The following is a 26,297-nucleotide window of genomic DNA, read 5'->3' as shown; positions in this document are numbered from 1 at the left end:
GTCACTTCCATTACAGTGCGTGCTTGGCACGTGTGCGGATATGAACGGTTTGCGAAATATGAAATGATGGTTGCCAGTTGGATTGGCGTTTGGCGTCTCGATGCCTTAATGAGCTGCCTCGGGAAGAGACGTTTATTTTGCATAAATAGAAACTGTTCGGGGAGAGCGATGGCATTTGGAGTTCCTGTTGCTGCTGCCTTCGCTTCGCTGAACGTGCTTGCTTTTGTTGGTCATCTTCTCAGGTATGTTTGTTCTTTCGTTCTTCTGATCATGATTGTAAAGGTGTTATCTCTCCCTCATTGCCTCTGTTTTGTTCTTTTTGCTTTAGCTTTTCTTATGGCTCGTTGCTACGCTTTTGGTGTGGGAGAAGGCAGTCTACGAGAGAGCTCTCCTCTACTGATGGAGGAAATGGAGTTCCATCCGCGTGTGCCCGCGATGACCGTGGCAAAGAGGAAGGTGGTGCCATCGGGGTCCAAAAAGCTAAACGCCCCCGAGAGGTCGTGGCTAATGGAGGTGTGGTGATCGTTAAGCCCCATGGGAGGGGCGGCGTCCCTCGGGCGCCCGAACGGATGGACGACCTGGGGCAGGGGGGCGACGTCACTAGTGGGAGTTCGCGCCCTCGCGTTGGGGACGTGGGGAGCGAGTTCTTCTACGTCGGGAGGTCGGGGAAGAAGCGTCTTTGTAAAAGCGTTATTGACCGGCTTCCACTCTGCGCCTATAGCGACCCGATCTTCGAGGGTATCGTCTTTGGGGCGGGGACAAAGCCGAGGTTGAGGGCGACGATATGGATACGCTCCTGGGGACCATGGACATGGCGAGCTGTTTGGTGAGTCTGCTGTTTGTTTGTTAATTTCGGTCGTTCTCTCGATTGGTTTTATTGTTCTTTTCGTTACTTTCGCAGTTTCTTCTTTGGTTATGATAAGTTGAAGAACGTTGTCTGGTAACGCTTCGCTCGCGATGTTGATACCCGAAGTCGAAATGGGATGTCTCTGCGAAATTTCGGGTAGCCGACAAGAGAAGGCCGAAGCTATGTCGGCTAAATGTCGTCTTTATTCGATGAAAAAATGAAAAACTTCTTTGCGTCATTTGTTGATCTGCAAATGGAGATCCGCGGAGGTGACCGAAAGTCTGTGAAGCAATGCCGGAGGGTTGCTCGTAAAGGCTCGAAGCAGCGTATACCACTGCCTGTAGTGAGTAATGCATGCCAAACGGACGAAATATTGTCAAGAAGAAGGCGATGGTGCTCAAGAGGCGGTATCGCGTGTTGTTCATGAAAACCCGGACATGGTCCCTCAACCAAAGATCGCATTCCCGAGGATAAACATGTGGTCGCTCCGTGATGCTGATTCTGTCTATTGGTGAGGATAAGTTTTTTGTTTTGTTTGATCTGACCGCGCGTTTTCTTTGCCCCTATGAGGGTTAAACATTAGAGCTGCGTTTTCGGGCTTGCCCGACCAGTTCGCTTCTATTGATTTGGAGAACTGGTTTCCACGAAAGTGGCAGTTCGTTCCCTTTGGTATTTGTAACTTGGTAACCGACCTGGATTTTCTGGGTAGACCCAGCAGGTCGGTGCTCTGGAGATGATTTCACTGGGTCCGATATGTGTGCTTCTTTTGGTGAACACTTGATTAATGCTGTATATGTTTTGGTCTGACTTGTTTATAGCTTTGATTCTGTGTACGCATTTTGCTTCTGAAATGTATTCTTGCTACATGTTATGCTGCTATGATAATGTATGGGAACACGCTATGTAAGCGTTTGATCTTTTAGGACGAAAAGGGGGCTTTGCCCCTGTAAGTTCGTGGGCTATGGTGCTCACTGGGAGCGTTCTTCGTTGATTAACCCTAGGAGTATCGGTCCTTGTCTAGTGAGGATGAAAGAGGCTATGAGCCTGTAAGCTCTCTAGATCGTCCTGCTCGGATGAGAGTTTGTTTTAGTCGCTGAAGGCGTAATGCTCCTGAGAGCGTTCTCGCTTAGTTGATTCGAAAAGTGTATGCCCCCAACTTAGCGAGACTTGGAGAGGCGATAAATTTGTAAGCTCCGAGGCGTCCCCGCGATGTGGCGTGTTTAGCCCCCGAGGGCGTTACGCTCTGAAGCGTTCTCCGTAGTTGATCCTAGAAGTATAGGTCCTCAACTTAGCGAGACTTCGAGAAAACAATGCTCTGTAAGCTCCCCGAGGCGTCTGGCGCGTATATGGTAGCGTGTTTAGCCCCCGAGAGCGTTACGCTTTCGTGAGAGAGCGTTCGCTTAGTTGATCCTAGAAGTATAGGTCCTCAACTTAGCGAGACTTCGGAGAAGCGATCGCTGTAAGCTCCCCGGAGGCGTCCCCGGCGTATGGCGTGTTTAGCCCCCGAAGGCGTTACGCTTCGTGAGAGGCGTTCTCGCTTTAGTTGATCCTAGAAGTATAGGTCCTCAACTTAGCGAGACTTCGGGAGAGCGATCGCTGTAAGCTCTGAGGCGTCCCGCGTATATGCGCGTGTTTAGCCCCCGAGGCGTTACGCTCTGAGCGTTCGCCGCGTAGTTGATCCTAGAAGTATAGGTCCTCAACTTAGCGAGACTTCGGAGAGGCGATAAGCCCGTAAGCTCCCCGAGGCGTCCCCCGGCGTGTGGCGCGTGTTTAGCCCCCGAGGGCGCGCGTTACGCTCTGAGCGTTCTCGCTTAGTTGATCCTAGAAGTATAGGTCCTCAACTTAGCGAGACTCGGAGAGGCGATGCGCCTGTAAGCTCCTGAGAGCGTCCTGCGCGTATGAGCGCGTGTTCAGCCTTGGATCTTGCTGTGAGGGTATGGTTTGGAGATGTGATTATATCCGTCATTTATGATAACAATCTTGAGTTTCTTTCATATGAGCTTTGTAGTGCCTGGTGTAAAGGTGTTACAATGCGTAAGACAACTATTGGTAAAATTGCTTTAGCAAGTACGTGTTCCATGGTCGTGGCAGCAACTTTCCTTCTTGGGTTTTAATCCAATACGCGCCGTTGCCAACCACGCGTTCCACTATGTAAGGGCCTTCCCATGTCGGTGCTAGCTTAGCATCGTCTTGAGTTTTTTTCAAAACGAGATCCCCCGGTTGAAAAGACCGTGGATGTACTCGTTTGTTGTAAGATCTCTTGAGGACCTGTTGGTAGGCTGCCACTCTGAGGGCTGCTAGGTCGCGCCGTTCTTCGAGGAGGTCGATCTCTCGAGCTAGAACTGAGTCATTAAGGCCTGATTCGACAAGTTCAGATCGGGTTGTCGTGATTGTCAGCTCGGTGGGGATGGCGAACTCCGTGCCATAGCACGGGGGAAAATGGTGATTCGCCCGGTGCTTGCGAAGCGGTAGTCGCGATGAGCCCGTAGTATGTTCTCCAAATGATTGGGCCAATCGGCTTTTGTTCTTTTCAATTTTCTTTTTCAAATTCTCCAGAATGGCTTTATTATTGGCTTCTGCTTGTCCATTGCTTTGAGCGTACTGTGGTGTGGAGAATGCATGAACGATCTTCCATTTGGCCAGAAATTCTTTGACTGTTTTTCCTTTGAACTGGGAGCCATTGTCCATCACCAGTGTATGTGGTAAGCCGAACCGGGTGATGATATGAGTCCAAATGAAATTTTTGACGTGTGATTCTTTGACGTGTGCTAATGGAATTGCTTCAACCCACTTGGTGAAGTAGTCTGTGGCAGCAAGGACGACGCGGAAGCCGGTGCTCTTCTGAGGGATGAATGGTCCCATAATGTCCATGCCCCACATGTGGAACGGCCAAGGACTCGCGATGTTAATCAGTTCGCGAGCTGGTTGTATGATGTTGTGTCCAAATGTTTGGCATTTGACACATTTGAGAACATACGCTTTAGCATCAATCTGCATACGAGGCCAGAAGTAGCCTTGGGAGATCGCTTTGTGGGCAAGTGAGCGACCTCCAGCATGGTTGCCGCATTCTCCTTCGTGAATTTCAGCAAAAATTAGCTGGCCTTGCTCTGGACTGATACACCTCAGATGAGGTCCCCCTGCAGATTTGCGGAATAATCTATCGTTCACCATACAATAGCTACGTGCTTGGTGTGGAACCTTCTTGGCTTTGGTGCGCTCCTCTGGGAGTGTGCCGTACTGGATGTACTGTATAATGGGCTGCATCCATGATTGACTCGTCTGATCTTCAGAGAGTGGGAACAGGTCGCTAATTGTGAAGACGTGGTGCGCTTGGTAAGCTGGTCGATCAACTACTTCGATGAGTAGTTGTCGAGGGACACAGTTCGGTGTCTGAGTAGCTAAGTACGCCAAGCTATCTGCGTGACGGTTCTCGTCACGCAAAAAATAGTGTATCGTCGCTCTGCTAAATGATGGAAGTAAATTGTTAACAACTTGAAGGTATTTGGAGAGGTTACCCTTTGGTAGTGTACTCTTTTGCAACCTGGCGAACGACCAGTTGCGAGTCACTAAAGATTTGGATCTCCTTTACTCCGAGCTGGATCGCCGCGCGCATTCCCATTATTAGTGCTTCGTACTCTGCTTCATTGTTGGACGTTGCGAAGTCTATACGAACTGCCTTCTCTACCATAGCTCCCTCGGGGGAGACTAAAACGATTCCCATACCACTGCCTCCAGGGTTGCTGGAACCATCGACGTAGAGAGACCAGACTGTGTGCATGCTTGCTTTCTTGGGTGCGACCTCTGTTTCGGCCTCCCAATTAGGGTCGTCGACTGGGAAATCAGCTAGGAAATCTGCCACGACCTGGCCCTTCTGTGATATGCGCGGGACGAAGTCGATGTGGTGTTCGCCCAGCTCTTCGGCCCATAATGCCATCCTTGTAGTCTTGTTTTCTTTGTGAAGAATCCTCTTCAAAGGAAGATCGCTAAGCACCTTGATTGGATGAGCCTGGAAATACGGTCGGAATTTCCTTGCCGAGTATAACAAAGCAAGGACGGCTCTTTCTATGTAAGAGTAGTTCTTCTCGGCTGGAGTGAGTGTCTTGCTTGTGAAGTAGATCGGCTTTTCTGAATTGTGTTCGTCCTTGAATAGGACCGAACTGATGGCGAAATCGGATACCGCCAGGTAGAGCCCCAGAGTTTCTCCGTCGGTTGGTTTGGCGAGGACGGGAGGAGTTGTGAGGTACTCCTTAAGGGTGGCGAATGCTTGGTGGCATTTATCGTTCCATGAGAATTGCTCGCCTTTCTTTAGTATTTGTAGGAACGGTCGGCATTTGTCTGATGCTCTAGATATGAATCGGTTGAGTGCAGCGACCATTCCTGACAACTTTTGTATCTGTTTCTTTGTTTGCGGGTCGGGCATGTCGATGAACGCCCGAATTTGGTCTGGATTTGCTTCGATGCCTCGTTGCGAGACCTGATATCCGAGAAATTTTCCGGAGGACGCTCCAAAAAGACACTTCTCTGGATTCAGCTTCATTCCGGTTCGTCTTAGTCTGGAGAACGCTTGCTCGAGGTGAGTGAGGTGGTCAGCTGCTTTTTTGCTCTTGACTACCATATCGTCTATGTAGACCTCCATGGTATCGCCTAACATGTCCTGGAACATGTTAGTTACTAGCCGCCGATAGGTCGCGCTCTGCGTTCTTTAGTCCGAGCGGAGAGAACGTTGTAACAATAAATTCCTTGTTCGGTGATGAACGATGTCTTCTCTGATCTTCTTCAACTAATGGTATCGATTGTACCCGCTATATCGTCCATGAATGATAGCGGCTTCGTGCCCACAAAGTCCGGGTCGACTAGTTGGTCGATTCTTGGTAGGGGAAGCTTTTCGGAGTTTCTTGATTGGCGTTGGTGAAGTCGACGCGATAAACGGATCGTGCCATTCTTTTTGGATTTGCCACTATGTTGGCGACCCACTCTGGGTAGTCGACCTTCCGGATGAAACCTACTTGTTTGAGCTTATCCACCTCGTCGTTGATCGCTTTTTGAAAGCGTAAGGACAATCTTCGAGGACGCTGTCGAACTGGTTTGGCACCATGGTTGATGTTTAAACGATGGCATGCAACACTAGGGTCTATACCAGGCACATCGATATACGACCAAACGAACACATCTTTATTCATGGATAGAAAATTTACAAGTTGAGCCTTAAGTGTGGGGTCGAGGTTGGCTCCCACATAGACGAGTTTAGGGTCGTCTTTGGTTCCAAGGTTCACTTGCTGTTTGTCTTGAGTCGGTGCTTGGCTCTGTGCGTTCTGGGCGCTCTCTGGAGGGTTGTTCTTTGCCGACTCTGTCTTTGGTGTCTTTGGTGGAGTAGTCGATCGAAGCTGGGGCGACGCCTCGTGGTTATGACAACGAGGTCGAAATGACCATTGTTAGGCGTGACAACAAAAAAATCGGTAGTTCCCTGCCATCCTTCTGGTTGGAGGGTAGGCGGTGGTGGTATCACGAGACTCTGCTTGTTAAGTGATGCTTTTCAATGGGGCGACCTCCATTATTTGAACCTGTTGGTTAAGCCCACGCTTTGGTAGTGGTGGATCGGGGCTCGGTGAGTGGAAAACTCTTCTTTGGAGGCCCCAGTTACGCTTTTGTTCGCTAGCTCTCACCTCGACCACTAAATCTTTGGCCATTGTATAGTTGGTAGTAGGTTAGTTCTTGGCGGAGATGGGAGGTTGCGTGGTCTTGGGGCTGCAATGATGATCCGTTACAACGATGGGCCTCGAAATGGTTGCTTGAAGTTCCATCATTCCCTTGGGCGGAAAACGGATGACGATCACGGTGTGGATGGTACCGGCTGCATCGATGTATCCAACGTCGTCCTAGAATGGCGTTGTAGGACGACTTGGTATCTAGTACGCTGAAGCGCGTGTTGAAGCTGACTTTGTCTTCCCGGGATCCCAAAGAGACTGGTAGGATGATGTCTCCTATTGGGTCGGCTCTGGAGCCGTTGAATCCGAAGAGGGGTGCAATGGGATCTATGAAGACCGACTTTGGTAAGTTCATCTCTTGGATCGTGTGGTAGAACAAAATATCGCAAGAGCTGCCAGGGTCGATCAAAACTTCGGCTTTGACGGGTCGGTCGCTGATTTTGGCGTGGACCACGAAAGATCGTTATCGCGGGGGCGGACCTTGTTGAGGTCGGCCTCGAGAAGGTGATATCTCCCGCTCGGCGCCACGGCTGCGTGGCATGGCTGCGGCTTGTTGAAGAGAAATTGTATACTTCATGGAGGGCACCTACCGCCGTTTTCCCGTGAACTTGAGGCGGAATCATCTTGGAAGTGATCATGTGGATGGTTCGGTCGTGCTTTCGCGACCTCTTGGCGGTGACGGCGGGTCTTGGTGGACGCGTTCGGGGCGTCCCTCGGCTGTGGGCGACTTTGAGATCGCAGATCGCTCCGTCAGGGGGGGACACCCAGATCCTGCGGGCCATGAGTTTGTGGCGCAGTCGCCGTCGAAACTATATTAGTGTCTTGCTTGATGTGCCCGGCTTCGATCAAGTCTTGCAAGTAATGCTTGAGCCCCCAGCAGGCGTCGGTCTCGCGTGGCAATTGGCGCGGTGAAAGGCGCTGATAGGGCTGGTCCAGGCGTCTGTTGGCTGCCGCCTTATCTCTGCAGTTCGGGTAGAATGCAGCACGCTTGATCTTTTCTAGTATGTAACTAGGAGATCTAGTGAGCATGGCGAATTCCCGATCATTTCTTGGTTTGGGTCTGGATGGTTGCCCTTGTTGTCGGGGTCGCTTCCTAGAGGAGGATGCTACTTCGTAAACCTCTCCCTCTTCTGCTGCTTCTTTTTCTTCTCGTTTTTGCTTTAGCAAAGCTTCTTGCAGCTTGATATATTTATCCACTCGAGCGTACAGCTCGGCCAACGTTTCGGGTTGGTCTTTCAAGAGCGACCTGGTTAGGTCGGTGTTACGGGTGCGGCAGGCGGTTGTGAAAGCCACTGCGGCAAATGATTCCTTGAGGCCGCTTTCCATGTCCAAGAGTTCTGTTTTGAACCGGCTTAAGAAGGAGCTGTAGGTTTCCTCCCTGCCCAGAGTGAGTTGGAAGAGTGAATTGAGATCACCCTTCTTGCGTCTGTTGTGTACGTACTGGCTCGCGAACAGGTCGGTAAGCTGTTCGAAGCTTCTTATGGAGTCTGGTTCGAGGGAGAAAAACCAATCGAGTGGGCCGTCCTTCAAGCTTGCTGGAAAGAGCCTGCATCGTAGATGGTCGAACTCTGGGGCGCTGTAGAGTGCAAGGCTTTGAGCATATCGTGCTATATGTTGGCCTGGGCATGTGCGACCGTCATATAGTGGGAACCATGGTTGGACAAAGTCTGGAGGGGAGACCTTGTGAAGTACTTCGGCATCAAATGGAGATGCGCGATAGGTTTTCAACATTTTCTGCACTATCATGGTGGAATCCTTCTTGACCGCATTCTTGTCGAGCCTTTGGTTTAGCTCGGTGATCTGTTGACTGACGTTGATGACGTCGTCATCTGCGGTGCCAGCGAGTGGGCTTTGTGTATCTACTTGTGCACGTAATGTGACATTTTCTTGCCTGAGTTGGGCAATTTGTTCGTTCATTGTTCCTAGCTGGCCGGCCAAAGTGTTGAATTGAGCTTCGAGGCTTACCATGCTTTGTGGGCTTGAGAATCTTTTTGGTTTGGTTTTTTGTTACTGATTAGTGTGAAAGTGGTTTGGTTTCTCAAGTAATCGAGACCACAGACGGCGCCAATGTAAAGGTGTGATGTGGGATTCCCTTACAAACAGTCTCAGGGGACTGATGTGAATGGTTGGGTGAGACCGAGTTCGGCTTTATGAGCGAACTGCCTACGTATCTTACTCTGGGTGGCTGGGGTCAGAGTAGAATCAGGTCTGGCGTAGTTCATAGGAATGGTATTTATAGAGATTAAGAATGTATCCTCACCCTCCACGTGTAAAGGACGTCACCAACGTAGGGTGTGGATCATGGGAGCACGTGAGAAATATCTACATAGGTCTGCTGTGATGATGAGGAGTGGCAGTCTGGGCAAGTAGCTTGCGGCCGTGATCAGTGACTGACAGTCAGGCTTAGTACAAGTACTCCTTCAGTCATGATTGCTTATGGATAGGGGGTCTGTGTCATTGCCTGGTGTAGTTCGCGTGATGTTGCGATCTGTCTTGTGGCGCGATGTTGGTTCGCGGATGCGACCTGATACCATAGGTCGGTGCACTAGTTCCATCATGTTAAGCGCGTGCTGGATAGAGAATATCACTCCCCTACAATACACTACTGAGACCTTTTTGGCGTTGAACTGCATAAGCAGCACAATCAAAACCATCAAAAGCACTTACAATGCCTCCATGACCAGACCTTTTTTGGAAAATAAAAGATGTTTCTCAGTTTTAAAGCCAATGGTAAGGTGACTACCACGCATAACCTAGGGGGCCCTAAACTACAAAAAAAATGTGTGTAATCTTAAACGAGGAAACTAGCAATCAATGGCTCATCAAAGGAAAGCGTGCGCACCTTTAAGTTCATCCAATATCCCCTTAAGACTAACTATGGCTTCAGTTAGAAGACCTTATACAAACCACCACATGGTAGCCGCAAAGCACCTCGGATGTTTTACTATTCCGCCTCGAGTATCCGCTTTATCCAAATCCTTTCTTTTATAAAATTTTATGACCTTGGGAACACGACGATTAATAACCTTGGACAAACCTCACCCATCTCTCAATGTATGAGCATCATACCAATATTTATAACCAAAATTCTATAGCAACCGAATGTTTTGAACCGAATTTGTGAACACACTGACGTGGCACTCATCGAGGCAGGGGTGCGTGTGTATTGGTCAAAGAAGTCCTGAAAATCAAGGTCTCTCGCTTTGCCCGCGTCGGTGTGTTCACAAATTCGGTTCAAAAGTGTGAGTTGCTGTAGAAACACTCTATTTATAAAGGCGTTTAGGCGATGCATTTGACCGCAATGCCTCGAGAAATAACCACGAACCTCGGGATGCATTGCATTGGACCAAGGAAATGCCACGAACCTCAGGAATAGGAAACAGATGGAAAATTCATCTTTCGGATTCATTATCTCGCAAAGAAAATGTTTGGTGCGACTGTTAGAGCATTCAAAACTCCAAAGTTACTACAATCACAAACTCTCCCTTATTCCAATCACAAACTAAACTAGATGCTAGACGTTATTTGGAGTAATCCAGTTGGTGGTGGTGGTAACGTCAGAAGCATCCATCCTCCAAGCTAAACACTCCCATGTCCGAACACGCTACTTACGGAAATTTTAAAAGGCGAGCAATATGCCCGTGGCTAAGGTCATCGATCGATGAAATAAATACAATTCTCTTTCCATGGACAAGGTATACTGCGATATGACAAAACTCTCATTTTTATCTCAGTGCATAACAATGGCAGCACAACACCATTTTAAAACCACAATAGAGCAAGCTTTCATCGGACGTAAACTGCACTTCTAATTTCGAGTTGTCGGCTTGAGTTGAACAGTGTCTAATTTTGAGTTTGGGCTTTGAACAGTATTAATGGCAAATTTTGTAATTTTCACAGAAAAAAAGTATTTAGAACAATTCATATTCCTTGACTAGTCAACTGACGACCACTATTGGTTGACTCCTTTTGACTGTCAAGCAAATCCTAATTTCAATTATTATTTGGGGTAGTAATCCTAATTTAAACTAGTGGGGACGGGGGTATGTCAATATAACCCTTTCTTATTTCTACCAACATTCGTGCGGAACACTAGAACGTGACGCCATTCTGGAACAGGGACGTTTTCTTTTAATAAGACAAGACAATCAGGGTCGGGGTCTATGCAATGAATCTTGTTAAAAGTCACTATAATTGTAATCACATTTCAAAATGCCAACCTCTAGAATTTTGACATTTGTTGTGAAAATTAGCGATAATTGTGTTAGCTGATTACAAAATACAAATAAAAAAAAATTGATGACAACGATTTATTATTTTTTTTAAAAGAATAATATAGTTTATTAAAAATTCTAAAGAAAAATTATACAGGGGGTAAATGCCGAACCCAATTGCACAATTAATTCTTTCTGAACAGCATATCATATTTTCCTAAATACATACTTATTGGACCCAACTAACATTATATTGTTGTCAATTACCCTATGCATCCTCTTTAAGAGTTTTAAGTGCTTGTGCTAAAATTCCAAATGTATCAAAAGCAAAATGAATGAAGTTGTGTTTGTTAGCTTCACATGCTCTCTTGTGTTTCTTCACATTCACATTTGCTGCTACACTAATGATTGTTTTGTTTTTTTTTTCTTCAATAAACCACCATTGTATTCATGAATTGATCCAAAGATTACAAATAGTTATCAAGCCAAAAGAAAATACATGAGTCAAAGCATAATTAAGTAACAATAAACTCGTGTAGACAAACCCCAACAACATCTCTTCATGTCTGCGACCAGCAACCATGAAGTATTCAATTTGTATCCACGAAGCCACCACCACTTCAAAACTTTCAAAGTACCTATCGCTAGCCTGCATCTTCCAAAAAGACCCGAAGGTCAGTAACCAAGACCAGAAGGTCAAAATTGAAGACTCGAAAGTCTCAATCGTCAGAGTGACGCTTCCAAAAGAAAACACCCCACTAAATGCACTACAAAAGTGCGATAGTGGTCTGACTAGAATCCATGCCAAGGTATCTATACACCAAGGCGGACGGAGAGAAAGAAACAAAGCCGAAAACCTGCACATCAAAAGATGAAGGTGATATTTCAACAAACGCAACCAACACACACCATGCTTCCAAAGCAAGAATTGAGGACTCAAACTCGTAGGTTTGGACTTGCAACTGTTACAACCAAAGATATCAGTAAAGGAACACCACATAACACTAAAAACGATAAACTGATCTAGCTTATTATAGGTCATAATAGGCGCAACAAAACTCAAAATGGGGAAGAAGAAATTCAAAATGAATCCCTTCAAACAGCCATGAGTTAGAGTAATTGCTTGCACATGACGCTTGCCGATCGAAATGCTATATACACATCCCAAAAACGAAAACCCCATATCTTTTCTATTTCATTTTCTTCTTCTTCTTCATCTCGGACGAAATTGTGAATTGTGAAGGCACCAATAAAATCTCAAGCTCTTTAGCAGCCCAAATCCACCCAAATCTTCCAAATTTCCTCTCCCAATCCCTCCAATCAAACCATATTTCATCAAATTCGTATCACAAATCACATATATCATATCAAAATTCGTCAATTTCAGCCTAAATCCATTACCCCAAACCTTTTTTTCACTAATGACTGCTTGTCTCACCTTAAAGACACAATTACTTTTGTAATCACACATGTTACTTACAGGGGCGGTGCTAAGCATGTGCAAGGTGTGCAACCGCACATGCCCCAAACTCACCAATGAAAGGTTGACACTTAGGTGAAAATTCCAAAAAGAAATCTAACAAAACTAATTAATCCAAAATTCTCACGGTGATTATTCTCTAAACTAAGAAAATTCCTATATTCTCTCCATTAAAATTGGAATGGAAATATTTATCTAACTAATTAATTAAGTTATGTTTCCAAAATAAAGCTTAATTTTACAATTAATTAATATAGACATCGGCTTACGGCTACAAGAAAACCAAAAAAAGAAGGAAAAAAAACTATCTGTCTTCTTCTATGTTTTTTTCTTTCAATCTCAAAAAAATAATATGTATGTATGTATCGGTTTATGATGTCTTTTCTATAATGTTGACAAAAAAAAAGTTCACTGTTGTGGTTACTTTGCTTTTATGGTTGAGGGCCCTGTTTCGTCATTATGCATAGGGCTGTGTAAATCTCAGAGTTGCCCATATCTGCTTACCTTCTGTTAGACCGTGTGTCCAATCGACATGTATGTACGGTCCAAATCCACAGGTGATGGGAATAAGCCAGCAAAATAAATTGAACCTCACTCCATATGATAAATTGTGATGTATACTCTATTTAGATGTTACCATGTCAGTATGCATGGATCTTTGGCTTGGGTACATCGATTGGATGTGGGAAAAGATGTCAAAGATCAAGTTCACCATCCATGTGACTGTTAAACCCATCTAGATTTATTTCATACGTTACTTTGGATTATGGATGGGCTTGGTATATATGGAAAATCCTCATTTAATGGAATTGATTTGGTTAGTATCATGCTAAAACAAGAAAACATATGAGGATTTCTAAGAAGTTACCGTTTGGAAACTTCACTATATATACGTACCAATACCCATGCTGAAAAAAGATCTCTTGCAGATACAAAACCAGCTCATCCTTAGCCAATAATCTCAAGTTATTTTCTTCTCTATTCTTATTTTTCTAACATTGGTATCAGAGCACCAGAAACGATATTGATCTTTCACTTATTCTTTTTTATATTAAATTGATGTTACTGGGAGATTCTTATTAAGAAAGCAAACCTTCTCTTTCTTTCTTTTTTGCTACTTGTGGGTCCAAGAAAGAAAGCATCAATAGGTCATACCATTCGAATTTAAGTACGTAGTAGTGTTGTTCTATTACAGGCGCAAGCAAACATCAATTTGGTCAGTTCGTTCCTTTATTTTCTTTACTAGTGAGTTGTCCTTCATAGATAATTTCTACAGGTGCAAGCAAACATCAATTTGGTCAATTCGTTCCTTTATTTTCTTTACTAGTAACTTGTCCTTCATAGATAATTTCTAAGTTTGGGTATTGGTATGGGGAGAGTTCACAAGTCCATATTACTGAACAAGTTACTACAAACAAGAAGCACCATCATAGAGGTACGTAGCAAAAAGCCCTTTAAAAGGAACTTTAGAAAGTTCTAAAAAGGGTTGGCACAATCTCAAAGACAAGACTTGTTATACTTGTGGAAAAGAAGTACATTTCAAATCTAATTGCCTTGAAAATAATAACAACAATTCTAATGGCAAGAACAAAAAAAAATGGACCTAGGTATTTGATATGTGTCATTTCAAAATCTCTTCTAGCCTATTGTGATGAAGAAGCTTGGTGGATTGACTCAGCTTCTTCAAGACATGTGACAAAATCTATAAATTACTTTGTTGACATCAAGGAGCTCAAAACCGGTGATCATAAAGTGTATATGGGAAATAACATCTATTGTGATGTCTTAGGCATTGGAACGGTGAAAATCCCTTTGCCAGGTGAGATGAATTTGCTCCTAACTGATGTATTGTTTGCGCCAAATATGAGGTGTAATTTGATATTCGTGTCACGTCTTGATGACAAGGGTTATGAAGTAAAATTTCGATCTGGAAAAGTTTAAGTGGGGAAACATGGTAGAATTCATTTTTTTGGGAACCAAGGTTGATGGTTTGTATCGTCTAAACAAAAATATTGCTAATGAGAATAAGATAGCTTCTTTAATTTTGATTATTTTTCTGATTGTCATGTTACTTTAGATTTTACTGATTCTCTTTTTGGCACATGAGATTAGGACATGTAAATAAGGATAAATTATATCGCATGTCAAATTTTGGTTTAATTCCTAAAATGAAAATAGATTTTAATGTATATGGACCATGCTTATTAGGAGAAATGACTAGAAAGCCTTTTGGAAAAGCTATTAGATCAAATGATTTATTAGAAATAATCCATAGTGATATTTGTGGTCCTATGAATGTTAAAACATATAGAGGCATGTCTTATTTTATTACATTTATTGATGATTATTCTCGTTTTGGTTACATTTATTTATTGTCTAAAAAATCCGAGGCCTAAGATCGTTTTGTAGAATATAAAAATGAGGTAGAAAATCAATTAGGTCGTCATATTAAAGTTATTCGTAGTGATAGAGGTGGCGAATATAATTCTAATATTTTTGGTGATTTTTGTAAAAATAGTGGGATCATTCACCAATTTTCCATGCCAGACATGCCACAACAAAATGGCATGGCAGAGCATAGAAATCGTACATTACTTGACATGACTAGAAGCATGCATGCATAGTCACTCAAAATTGAATACCCATTTTTGGGGTGAGGCCTTATCTACCGCTGTGTACATTTTGAACAGACTCTCATCCAAATTTCTAAGTTTGACATATTACGAGATGTGGAGTGGGAGAAAACCAGTTTTTAGTCATCTTAGAATATGGGGTTCTAATGCACGTACATGTTAGAGTGTTAAACAAAAATAGAAGTAAGTTAGACCCTAAGACGGTCAAGTGCGCATTTATTGGGTACGCTGATCATTCTAAAGGTTATAAATTTGTTTTGCATCATAGTGATGGATCCATAGGAGTAATTGAAAGCAGAGATGCATATTTCATAGAGGATAATTTGTCTCCAATTACTTCAAATGCTATGATTGAGATTTCTAAGAACAAAGTCACTTATGTGGAAAATGAAGTAGTAGTACGTACAATCACCACTTCCCGTGCACAACACTATTACAAAAATAGTTAGAAAAAGGCTTCCGGCCACCTTCTTATTTGAAGGATTATGTGACAAATGTAGTTGTAGATGATATGCATATAAATTCAATTTTGTATCATGTTTTAATAAATGAAAAGCCATTAGAAAATGATACATTAAGTATCAAACTTAACAAACTATGAAATCACCATATGCTAATGAATGGAAAAAGACTATGGATGAAGAAATAAATTCTATGGTAATTAATGATGTTTGGGAATTAGTAGATTTACCTTTAAATAAAAACATTGTTAAACATAATTAAATAGATTTTGAGAAAGAAATTAAAATTTGATGGAACTTTAGATAAATATAAATTTAGATTAGTAGCTAAGGTTTTACACAAGAAGAAAGAATAGACTATATATAATGAGACATAGTCACCTGTTACTAAATATACATCAATTAGAATTTTATTTGTTATTGCTCCTCATTTAGATTTAGAAATACATCAAATGGATGTCAAAACCACTTTTATGAATGGAAAGTTGAATGAGGATATATACATGGAGCAACAACATAGATATATAGATAAAGGGATTGAAAATAAAGTATATAAACTTAAAAAGTCCATTTATGGTTTAAAACAATCGTCTCGTCAATGGTATATAACTTTTCATAATGTTGTTGTTGCATATGGCTTTGTTTCTAGCAGTTATGACCATTGTGTTTATAGTGTGAGCTCATTTGTTATCATGTCACTTTACGTTGATGATATATTGTTATTAAGTAATGACTTCAATACGATGATTGAGGTAAAGGATTGGCTAAAATCCCGCTTTGAAATAAAAGACATAGGTGAAGCCAATTATATCCTAGGTATCGAAATTGTAAGAGATAGAAGCAACAGAAAAATAAGTCTCTCTCAAGAGACATACTTAGAAGGTGTACTAAGAAAATTAAAAACATAACAATGTAGACCATGTGTAAAGGGTCTAAGCTTTCCAAGCAAATGGCACCTGCCAACGATGACAAGAAGAATGAAATGAAGGCTAAACCATATGCACAGGTTGTTGGAAGCCTAATGTATGCAATGTTGTATACTAGACCCAATTTATCTTTTGTTGTTGATTTGGTACGTAGATACCAAAGTAATCCTGGTATAGCACATTGGATGGCTGTAAAACGCATTTTGCATTATATTAAGAAAACAAATTAAGGGTACAAATTGACATATTGTTTTAACTCTTTGGTTGTTGAAAGATATTCTAATGCAGACTTTGCAAGGACCAAGATGAAAGGAAATCCACAAATGGTTGTGTTTTTACACTAGGTGGAGGTGCAATTGTCTGGTCTAGTGAAAAACAAGTTGCGTTGCAAAATCTACAATAGAGGTTGAATATATTTCCTATAGCCATGCAGCTAGTGAGGCAGTATGGATTAAAAAATTTCTTGGTGATTTAAAATTTCAAAAAGTACCAGCTGATAAGCCAATCAACATATTTTGTGATAATCAAGCTGCAATATCTACCATTAAAAATGGTGAAATAAGTGCTAGAACAAAGCACATTGAATTACAATATTCTTATATTGTTGATGTTTTGCAGAAAGACAAGATAACAGTGAGCTATTTGTGTACAAAAGAAATGGTTGCGGATCCACGCTGACAAAGGCTGTAGTTACAAAAGATTTTAAAAGGCATGCAATTTCAATTGGTCTTTGTTAAGACTAACCGAATAGTCAAATGGGAGTATTATATTGAACTATATGACCATTCAGATAGTTGTGAAAAACATTGGTCGATTGGGCAAGTGGGAGATGTTATACCGTGTGTCCAATCGACACGTATGTACGATCTAAATCCACGGGTGATGGGAATAAGCCAACAAAATAAATTGAACCTCACTCTGTAGGATAAATTGTGATGTGTACTCTATTTAGATGTTACCACGTCAGTATGCATGGATCCTTGACTTGGGTACATCGATTGGATGTGGACAAAGACGTCAAAGAGTTCACTATCATAGTAACCGTTAAACCCATCTAAATTTATTTCATACGTTGCTTTGGTTATGGATGGGCTTGATATATATGGAAAATTCTCATTTAATGGAATTGATTTGGTTTCCTATGCTAAAACAATGAAACATATGAGGATTTATAGGAAATTACCGTTGGAAACTTCACTATATATACATACCAATACCCATGTTGAAAAAAAATATCTTGTAGATACAAAACCAGTTCATCTTTAGCTAATAATCTCGAGTTATTTTCTTTTTTATTCTTATTTTTTAACACCTTTAGACCAATTATAGATCAAGACATATATTGTCTAATAATTGCGAAATCTCTCGCTATATTTATTTGGTCCCTGTTATTCAACTTGTGTTGTAATTAAACTACATTCCCCTATACTAATAGGTCGATATGTCCGAGTGGTTAAGGAGACAGACTTGAAATCTGTTGGGCTTTGCCCGCGCAGGTTCGATCCCTGCTGTCGACGCTTATGCACAAAACCTTTTCTCTTTTTCAAATATTTTTTTTTCAATTCAAGTTTTTTTCCATAGTCTCAAATTCACAGAGAGAGAGAGAGAGAGAGAATGGAGAAGATAGAGAGCACAGTAGTAGTACACAACATAGCGAAAAGACACAACGTAGGAACAATGGCAAGAAGTGCAACAGCATTTGGTGTATCAGAACTAATACTAGTTGGCAGAAGAGATTTCAATGCTTTTGGAAGTCATGGCTCAACTTCTCATCTTCGTTTGCGTCATTTTCATTCATTAAACGAAGCTCAAACTTATCTTAAAGAGAAAAACTTTGATATCTGTGGTGTTGAAATCACCAATGATTCTCTTGCTGTAAATCAACATCCTTTTCGAAGAAGCACTGCTTTCTTGCTTGGTAATGAGGTATGGTCTCTTTCTTTTTATTAAATTTGAGGTAAAGTTTGAATATTTAGTTGGAATTTGAGGTTTTGTGAGCCCTTTACTTGTTTGGTTTATTATTTTGAGAAAAGTTTGTTGACACATTGTTCTGATTAAGATTTCGAGAAAGCCCCAATGCTTGTTTCATCTTTTTACATGAATTAGTGCACCACTTTGTCTAAACTGTTGATTTTAAAGCGAACCTTGGAAGCTGACTTGTTTTATATTCACAATTGCAAGTTCTTAGGATTATATTGTATGTTTGTTCTTTATACAGGGAACGGGCCTTTCTGCGAAGGAGTGTGAGATATGTGACTTCTTTGTTTATATTCCACAGTATGGTTGTGGTACTGCGTCCCTGAATGTTACAGTGGCTGCTTCAATTGTCTTGCACCACTTTGGAGGTAAGATTTGCTAACACGTAAAACGATACTTAGAAGTACAGTTTTATTCATTTCTTGCTTGGTAATTGGTATAGTAAAGGTATCAATCCTGTAACCTAATGGTATTTGTTTGTATTGTATTGGACAAATCCATATCCAGTGTTGCCATTTTTCAATGGTACAAAGTGCTACTACTCACTGGTTGAACTGAAATGGCTGCAGCATGTCACTACTTGGATTAACATTTGCATCAATACTTGGGTTTATTTTGAAGTGTCTTCTAGTGTGTAGTCGTTCAGTCTAGAGCTGATCTGAGGTAGTGAGGCCACACAAAGTGTTGCATCTTTTGAATTCTGATGTGAATAAAGCTCTTCCTCTTTCTCCCCTCCAAGTTTTAGATCACTCCTTTTCATGTCCTTTTGATTTGGAAGTCCACATGATACAACTGAACATGTTAACATAATTTCATTTCTAGATTGATATTATCAGAAAGATAGCATGAAGAGTCTTACAACAATTTCTCTCTTTGTTTATCTGGGAACAATGTTTGAAAGCTGTGAATTCATAGTCACAACAATTTCTCTCTTTGTTTCTCTGGGAACAATGTTTGAAAGCTGTGAATTCATAGTTACAACATTTTGCAAGAAAAAAACGCAAGTAATGAATTTTTTTGCCCATTCCCCGAGTCTTACTTTACTCGTTAATATTTGATCCAATCTTTGGTGAACGTACTAGGGCTGAATGACTGATCATTCAGAACAAGATTTAACAATGAATGCCGGTTGTACATCAGTACCGATTGCCTTTTTTCTTCTGCTTTCTACCATCATCAACTCTTTTATCCTAGGTAACATTGACACGGGCACGCGTGTCGGTGTCCGATACGGATACAAGGTGTCGGATACGGGGAGCAGTTGAAGATCGACACGGGAACACGGATAGGAATAATTAATTAATTTTTTAATAATTATAAATTTATTAAATTAGATGGTAAATCAGAAATTCGAGGTAAATTAAATACAATATGTGTCCGTGTGTGTCCGACACGGATGCGGACACGGACACGTGGATACGTATCTGACACAGATTTTTTTCAAAATATGGCGTGTCCATGTAACCTAGCTTTTATCATATATTCCTTGCGAAGTCTAATGGCATGGTAGTAGAACATTTTTAGGCTTTTAGAAATTTCAAGTGTTTAACGTGCTTCTTTAATATCCAAAATTTCCACCATATAGTGGCATATTTAAGTTCTATCTGTATAAAATTTTAATTCATAGTTTCCTAAATAAGTCATTTCATTTTCTTCAGTTTGGGCTGGATTCTCTGAAAGAACACGAGAGGGGAACAAGTTTGTTGTGGCTGAGAAGCCTGTGAGGCAGGTGAGACGGAATTTTTGTGCAGAAACAGATGAATCTGTTGTTGAGGAGCGGAAAATTAAAAGGGAAAATGCCTTCCATGGTTTTTTTGATGAGAATGGAACCACTGATTCATCGTCAAACATGTTGGATACATTGTTCAGTGATTAGTATGGCATGGTATAAAAGATACATTCCCTTATCCTTGTGCAAAATTTTGGGATCATTGTCTCAAGCAAAAAGCTTGTGTGCATGTGTCCTTTCACCCGAACTCCTTTCAAGAAAAAAAGTTGCTTCCTATATATACCTGCAATATTTTTTATTCAAGGTGAACATTAGCTGTCTAACAATATTTATAGGTTGATAATCTTGTGACTTTACGTTGTTGAAGAATTGAATGATTTTGTAGTCTTGTCTTGGATTCCATTTTATTGTTTAGTCATTGGAATCCCTTCGTTGTTTTTTAGTGTCCTTTAACAGAAATTTTCTATTGTTGAATTATAAAATTGAGTTTCATTCTTGCAAATAAATATTCCAATGCGTTTAAAAGATATTGAGGATTGTTAGACCTTACATGTCTTTCTTAATTTACTTTTAGCAGCTGACTATTTTGATGTTGAATATAATGTGATTTTTTATAGCACTTTCTTATTTTTCTTACTACATCAATTGGAACACCATTCAGTTACATTGTGAGAAACACTACGTCAAAAGCTTAGTGACATTGCTGATACCATCACTATTTTGAACAACATTCACACTAAAATGATAAGATTTGTAATAGTTTGTGGGTTTTGTACATATTATAGATGTACTTAAATCTTATTTTCAGCCGAGTTTTTTTGAAGGACAAATGTATCACTTAAAATCTATCAAGATCATACGATGGCTATTTGTTATGTCCTCGCATAATCGGATATGCAAACCTTATATGAGTTTTTGGGAAAAAACCTATTTAGGGATTGAATCTAGTTGATGCTTTACACTCTTTGAGGAGGGGAGAAGCCACACCATGGTGGTTTCCTGCCCCACCTCAAATATAACGACAGTTAACTGAAAATTCATTTTTTGCTTCAAGAGGATTCTATGTGTGTCAATTGATGGTGAAAGAAGGAGATTCCCTGTGTGACTTTTTTTGGTTTTATATCAGCAGGATAGCCCTGGCTGTAGAGGTGAGAGACAAATCTGAAGAGGAAAGTCTTTTTCTTAGGTGTCTGGTTCCAAATATTGGGTTATTTCAGACTGCGCTGCATGGGATCAGAGTTGTAATTAGTTGCATATAAGTTATGAGGTTGTAATGCAAGTTTAGGATATTATCATGGAAATTGAGTATGACATAATATGTCAGAGGGATGTGCAGACGTTACATGTATTATTAGGAAGCGTTAGATACCTTTTCTTTCTTATATTCTGCATTAAGTTTTTTGTTGCTAGCGTTGCACGTGGTTGTCATTGAATTGACTTATATGCTTTCTACGAGTTTACAGATAGTGGATAATTGTTTGTTTACAAATGTAACATCATAATAGTCCTGGTGTTAAGATCCTGGTTGTCATTGGCGTCCCTGTTCCTGTCCTAATCTCTTAAGTTTCTAGTATGGAGCAGTGACAGTACCAGAGCAAGGCCTGCTATCCTATTTTTTGGTGGTCTGAAGGATTGTATATTAAGCTTCAGATCAGTCATTTAGATTACCCAATATTACATATATTTCTTTTACTTAAAGAGTATAATGGTTGTAAAAGGGTACATTTTTCAGTGAAGGGATAAAGATGCAGAGTTGATTGTATATCTGTCTTGGTATCTGTATGTATTTGGACCATCCAGTTTTCCTGTTCTTTATCTTATATATACCAGAAACCATTTGATTATCTTTCTGAATAGAAGGATAATTTATTTGGAAAATATTCTTATTCTCTAATTTGAGTGAGATTTTGTAGTGGCATCATTCGGAAATATATCATAGTTATTTGCGTGGAGCTGAATTTGTAGACGTTGCAATTGATATGCACTTGAAGTCGGACTGCGTTTCAACCTTGATTGAGGAATATTTATTTCATTTATTAAGATTTATTACTTTCTTCTACTTTTATGACTTGTACGATCTGATTATAGGAGCTGTTTCTAGAAAAGAGGTAATGTGAAGATTTAAATATCAAGCATCTAAGATGTACTTCAATAATCTTGGAGGTAATTTGTGGTCTCAAGAATGTCAGTGAGTCAGTCTGATACTGAGTTTATACATAGTGAAAGTGGTGATTGATACCATACGAAGGGGTTAGCACTTAGCAGTGGTCTTAAGTTTCAAAGTTAAGTCTTACTGTCATAGCAATGAGAATTGAAATGCAGCACTGTATCTTGTTGAATGGATACGGCCGTACGAAGGGGTTAGCACTTAGCAGTGGTCTTAAGTTTCAAAGTTAACTCTTACTGTCATAGCAATGAGAATTGAAATGCAGCATCGTATCTTGTTGAATGGATATCTTTTGCTCTCTAGCTATATAAAAGAACGACATGATTGATATTTTTTTTCAGAACATGCACCGTGATGTCTAGGATATCATTTATATAGATGCTATATGCAGATGTCCAAGAAAAAAAGATGTTGATACATGCTTTCACCATAGTGATGGAGATGGTTGTTTTTGAGAGCTGGAAGCCATTGATTGTGGAAACAAATTCTTCTGGATGATGTGATGCATGCCTGCATAGATTACCCATCATACGACAGAGACTGTATTGTTTTTGCTCTTCAAAGAAGGTAAGTTACTCTTCTACACCTTTTAATAATTATTGTTTATTTCTTCTCCTGAAATTTTTAAAATTTGATTTTGAACTGGGTTGAATATTTGGTAAAAGATAACATATTTCTTTTGGCTTGGAACAAACTTGAGAAATGTGATAGATAGTACTCACGATTAGAATCCCAAGAGTCAAATGAGTGTTATGGGAGACAAGACAAGAGGCTTCGTTGAGGCCTCCCAAGGGCTTACAATTCAAGATGGGTGGTTCAGAGATTGAAACTCAGATTTCAGAAGTCACATGGTGGGGATTGATTGTTTTTGTTCCTTTCAACTTCTGAATGAAAAAGGCTATTGCATGTGTATCAAAACTCCATTTTTGGCATTTGCACTTTGCACCATAAGGGTCCTTCAAAATGATTGAAGTGTTGGACAACATATACACCTTATTTGGTGGTTGTGGAGCGTCTATATACTATATTATATTAGCATCTATTATGATATAGTTATGGGTCTTCTGTGTAAACATAAAATCACATGCTGTCTTCTTAATTCTTCTTGTTTACCGTCCATTTTCATGTCAAGAACAATGCGAAAGTACTTTTTGAATATGTATTGTTCAATATCGCTATGTTCTTTTTCAGAAATTAAATTGATCTAATATGTGGTTTACTGTAACTAAAGGTTTTATATCTTGTCTTCTTTTTTGTGCTAGTTAAGTTGATTACTTCATTTGTATAATAAAGAATGCAATAAGAAAAGAGAAGATTACAAGGTTCCTAGAATGATTCCCAAGCTCAGGGTAACAATCAATAGACTACAGGGCATACTTCTTAAGCATTCAGGAAAATCTTTAGTAAACAGCATTAGGGTCTTCCCACTTATAGATTTGTGGGGGTTTCTCCTCATGCAAAAAGATAGCATCTTTTTGCAATTTTGCTTGCTTCCTGTTTTGCAGCAAAGTTGGCTTCTCCATGTATGTATCATACGAAATTTTAGTTTCGTCTGAAACAGCTTTCGCCTTGTACGTAGTTCCCAAGGGATCATACTTGAACCGAATGCAGAGACAACTGGCTTAGAGTCAGACTCTACCTACACTGACACTCACCCTTTCTCTATAGCAAGTTCAGTATTTTCAAGTATAGCGACGACCTCAACTTGAAACTTACTAGTAACTCCCGAGCCATTCCTCCCATCGTCCTTTTTTTTGTTTGTTTGTTGAGACCATTTTATATATTCTTTTTATTTAGAATTGGATAATTGGAAACACTATCTTCGGTTTCATTGAGATGCAATTTCTTCATTCTTAGATATCCATTACTATTCTGACGGGAATTGGGTATTTGGGTGTAGCACACTAGACTGAATGATACTTCGACTCAGAAGGGAAGTTAAGATGCTTATCATCTATACCACATAAGTTTGGCACCTTCCCCCTCTTTTGTTTAGTCTTTTATATTTTTCTAGCTTGAATCCACTTAGTTTTTTAACAAATCTGACTTGATAATTCGTTTGCAGAAGTACTGAAGTACGTACTCTGATACTCTTAGTGTAAGTAAGATCTCCCTGGGTCTGGGACCATTAAAAGTGGTTAGTGATGAGCTAGCCAGTAGCCAACTGTCATAATAAATATGGCAAATGATAAGGGGAGATCGATCTCCCCTCCAAATGGAGCACAACTGGCCATAGGATAGAGTGAACTGACCATATCTCAAGGATGGCGAGTCAGCAGAGCTTAAAAGCAAAAGACCAAAAAGAAGTACTCTTCCCTCTAGGGCTGTATGTACCCTTCTTATTCCATCAATCATCAAAACCAATGCTATAATACGAGAAAAACTTTGCATAATCACACCAAAATAGTTAGTTATGTGATAAAATCAAACAATGTTTTCATGGAAAAAAAAAGACCAAAAAAGTTTTTTATTTCGAATTATTTTGCATAATCTCCATCATTGAATCATTGAATTATGGGACGTGGTTTGTTAGATTTTGCTAGATGAAAAAGACTTGTTTTAACCATTGCAAAACAAAAAGTTGAAAAAAGAAAGGGAAAGAAGATGAGGGCATTAAGGTCAATTTGATTTTCATGTGTATTTTATTGAGTTTGTTTTGGTCTCGTCGGACGTCGGTTGTGGCTATGAAAAAACTTCCAACTCCTATCCAACGGCCATTTGGCTTGATCTCTACTCAGGAGTCAGGATTCAATAAATATTAGTCTCAGTATCACCTGTTCATGTTTTGCAGTTTGCAGTCTTTGCACGCTGGTCCCAAACATCAAAATAAGTTATGTATGTCAACTCTAGAAACCTCAGGCGTGGACTTGTGGTCCATACTAAATTTTAAACCCATCCCTAGTTATGTTCATGCCAATTTCAAACTTTAGTTATGATTCATGTCAATTTCATGCTTACAAAGAGTGATAAATTCATCTTTGCGGTTTTTCCATAGACGCTGTTTACCCATTTGGTTTCTTCAGTAATGGGCATCTTGCTTCAGTCCCTTCTACAGTTCTATGCACTTTACTAGATAGGCAAGTAAAATGGTGAAGTTATTGGTAGTATAATAATGCTTTCTTGTTACAATACTACACTGGGATATAAAAGCATATTACATTATTGTTGATTTTTATTTATCTATTTTGTTTTTTAAATATTCATACCCAAACGTAAGCTCACATGCTTTGTTTACTACGATTAAAATGTGAACATTAGTTGCAACAATGATATCATATACGTTGCGATAATGAGGTCACAATAAGGTTTTGTGTGTTATTCACTTATTCCATTACTCCACTTTCCTGAAAATGTAATATGCTTCTTGGAACCTTCTTCTGTCGTCTCATCTGTGTTTTATTGTTGGAATCAAAGTATCGAACCACATGTTATCTTGCCAATAAACATTGGCCTTTATAATTGTTATGACATAACAGTAATCTAAAATGTATTTTTAGAAATCACACTGCATTTTAGCTATTTATTTATACTCTATATATACTATTTTGCTCATTAAGAAGAACCAACCATATGCTGAATTAATTTTAGCGACAGGCCAAGGTGAGCACTTAACCTGTTGACCACACTGGAGAAATTAGCACATGCTAAATAAACTCAATTGTTCGCGGTCAGTTTACTGACCTCAGTGGTTTAGTTCTTGGATTTTTGTATGTAACCTTGCAGGCTTATATTGTTTATTTATCTACATACATGTTCATGTCTAGATTGAGAAGTGAGATCACAGTTTATTTATATTTTAGGGACTTGGATGGAGTAGTTAATTCAGTAGCAGACTAAACAATTGAGAATGGCTGAGATCATTGGAGAGGGACATCAAAGCACAAGTATACGAGACACCCCGAAAAGGCAGTGATTCTCAACTATTTCTGTCTCAACTATTTACACAATCAAATTATGCATCAGCCAGAGTCTTAATTGGGACCAGGTCTTGTATAATAAAAACAAAAGTATCCTGACTAGAAATCAGATATTTGAGAAAAGAGCAACTTCGAATCTGAAATTGGCCATCCAGTTCCTTTTTTCCTTATATTTTTTTTTGGTGAAGTCATCCAGTTTTTGTTAAAGCCAAACTTTACTGAATTATATAATAGAAATTGG

The 26,297-nt window shown here is 40.2% G+C and overlaps 2 protein-coding genes and 1 non-coding gene across 3 annotated transcripts; 2 read left to right on the top strand and 1 right to left on the bottom strand.

Moving 5' to 3' along the window:
• Window positions 1-7,302: 7,302 nt before the first annotated feature.
• Window positions 7,303-8,469, bottom strand: LOC147517737 (uncharacterized). The gene has a single exon (XM_086593687.1). It carries the CDS (start codon window positions 8,467-8,469, stop codon window positions 7,303-7,305), a length of 1,167 nt encoding a protein of 388 aa, XP_086449813.1.
• A 9,232-nt stretch (window positions 8,470-17,701) lies between these two features.
• TRNAS-UGA (transfer RNA serine (anticodon UGA)) lies at window positions 17,702-17,783 on the top strand. Its single transcript has one exon. It is a non-coding gene; the product is annotated as a tRNA-Ser (tRNA).
• LOC147517735 (tRNA/rRNA methyltransferase (SpoU) family protein) lies at window positions 17,739-23,295 on the top strand. Its single transcript, XM_086589857.1, has 4 exons — window positions 17,739-18,192; window positions 18,485-18,611; window positions 19,902-22,706; window positions 22,851-23,295. The coding sequence occupies exons 1-3, from the start codon at window positions 17,881-17,883 to the stop codon at window positions 20,117-20,119; spliced, it is 657 nt and encodes a 218-aa protein (XP_086445983.1). The 5' UTR covers window positions 17,739-17,880; the 3' UTR covers window positions 20,120-22,706; window positions 22,851-23,295.
• The last annotated feature ends 3,002 nt before the right edge of the window (window positions 23,296-26,297 follow it).

This window comes from Coptis chinensis, chromosome 2 (genome assembly GCF_015680905.1).
Source record: "Coptis chinensis isolate HL-2020 chromosome 2, ASM1568090v1, whole genome shotgun sequence".
Classification (NCBI taxonomy): domain Eukaryota; kingdom Viridiplantae; phylum Streptophyta; class Magnoliopsida; order Ranunculales; family Ranunculaceae; genus Coptis; species Coptis chinensis.
This window is presented reverse-complemented; position numbering and strand designations above follow the sequence as displayed.

Bases quoted from the DNA above. Each gene is read 5' to 3' on its own strand.
- LOC147517737 (XM_086593687.1), bottom strand. From the start codon at position 8,469: ATGAACGAACAAATTGCCCAACTCAGGCAAGAAAATGTCACATTACGT.
- LOC147517735 (XM_086589857.1), top strand. From the start codon at position 17,881: ATGGAGAAGATAGAGAGCACAGTAGTAGTACACAACATAGCGAAAAGA. The intron at 18,193-18,484 runs GTATGGTCTCTT...TTCTTTATACAG, and splicing joins CTTTCTTGCTTGGTAATGAG to GGAACGGGCCTTTCTGCGAA. The intron at 18,612-19,901 runs GTAAGATTTGCT...CATTTTCTTCAG, and splicing joins TGTCTTGCACCACTTTGGAG to TTTGGGCTGGATTCTCTGAA.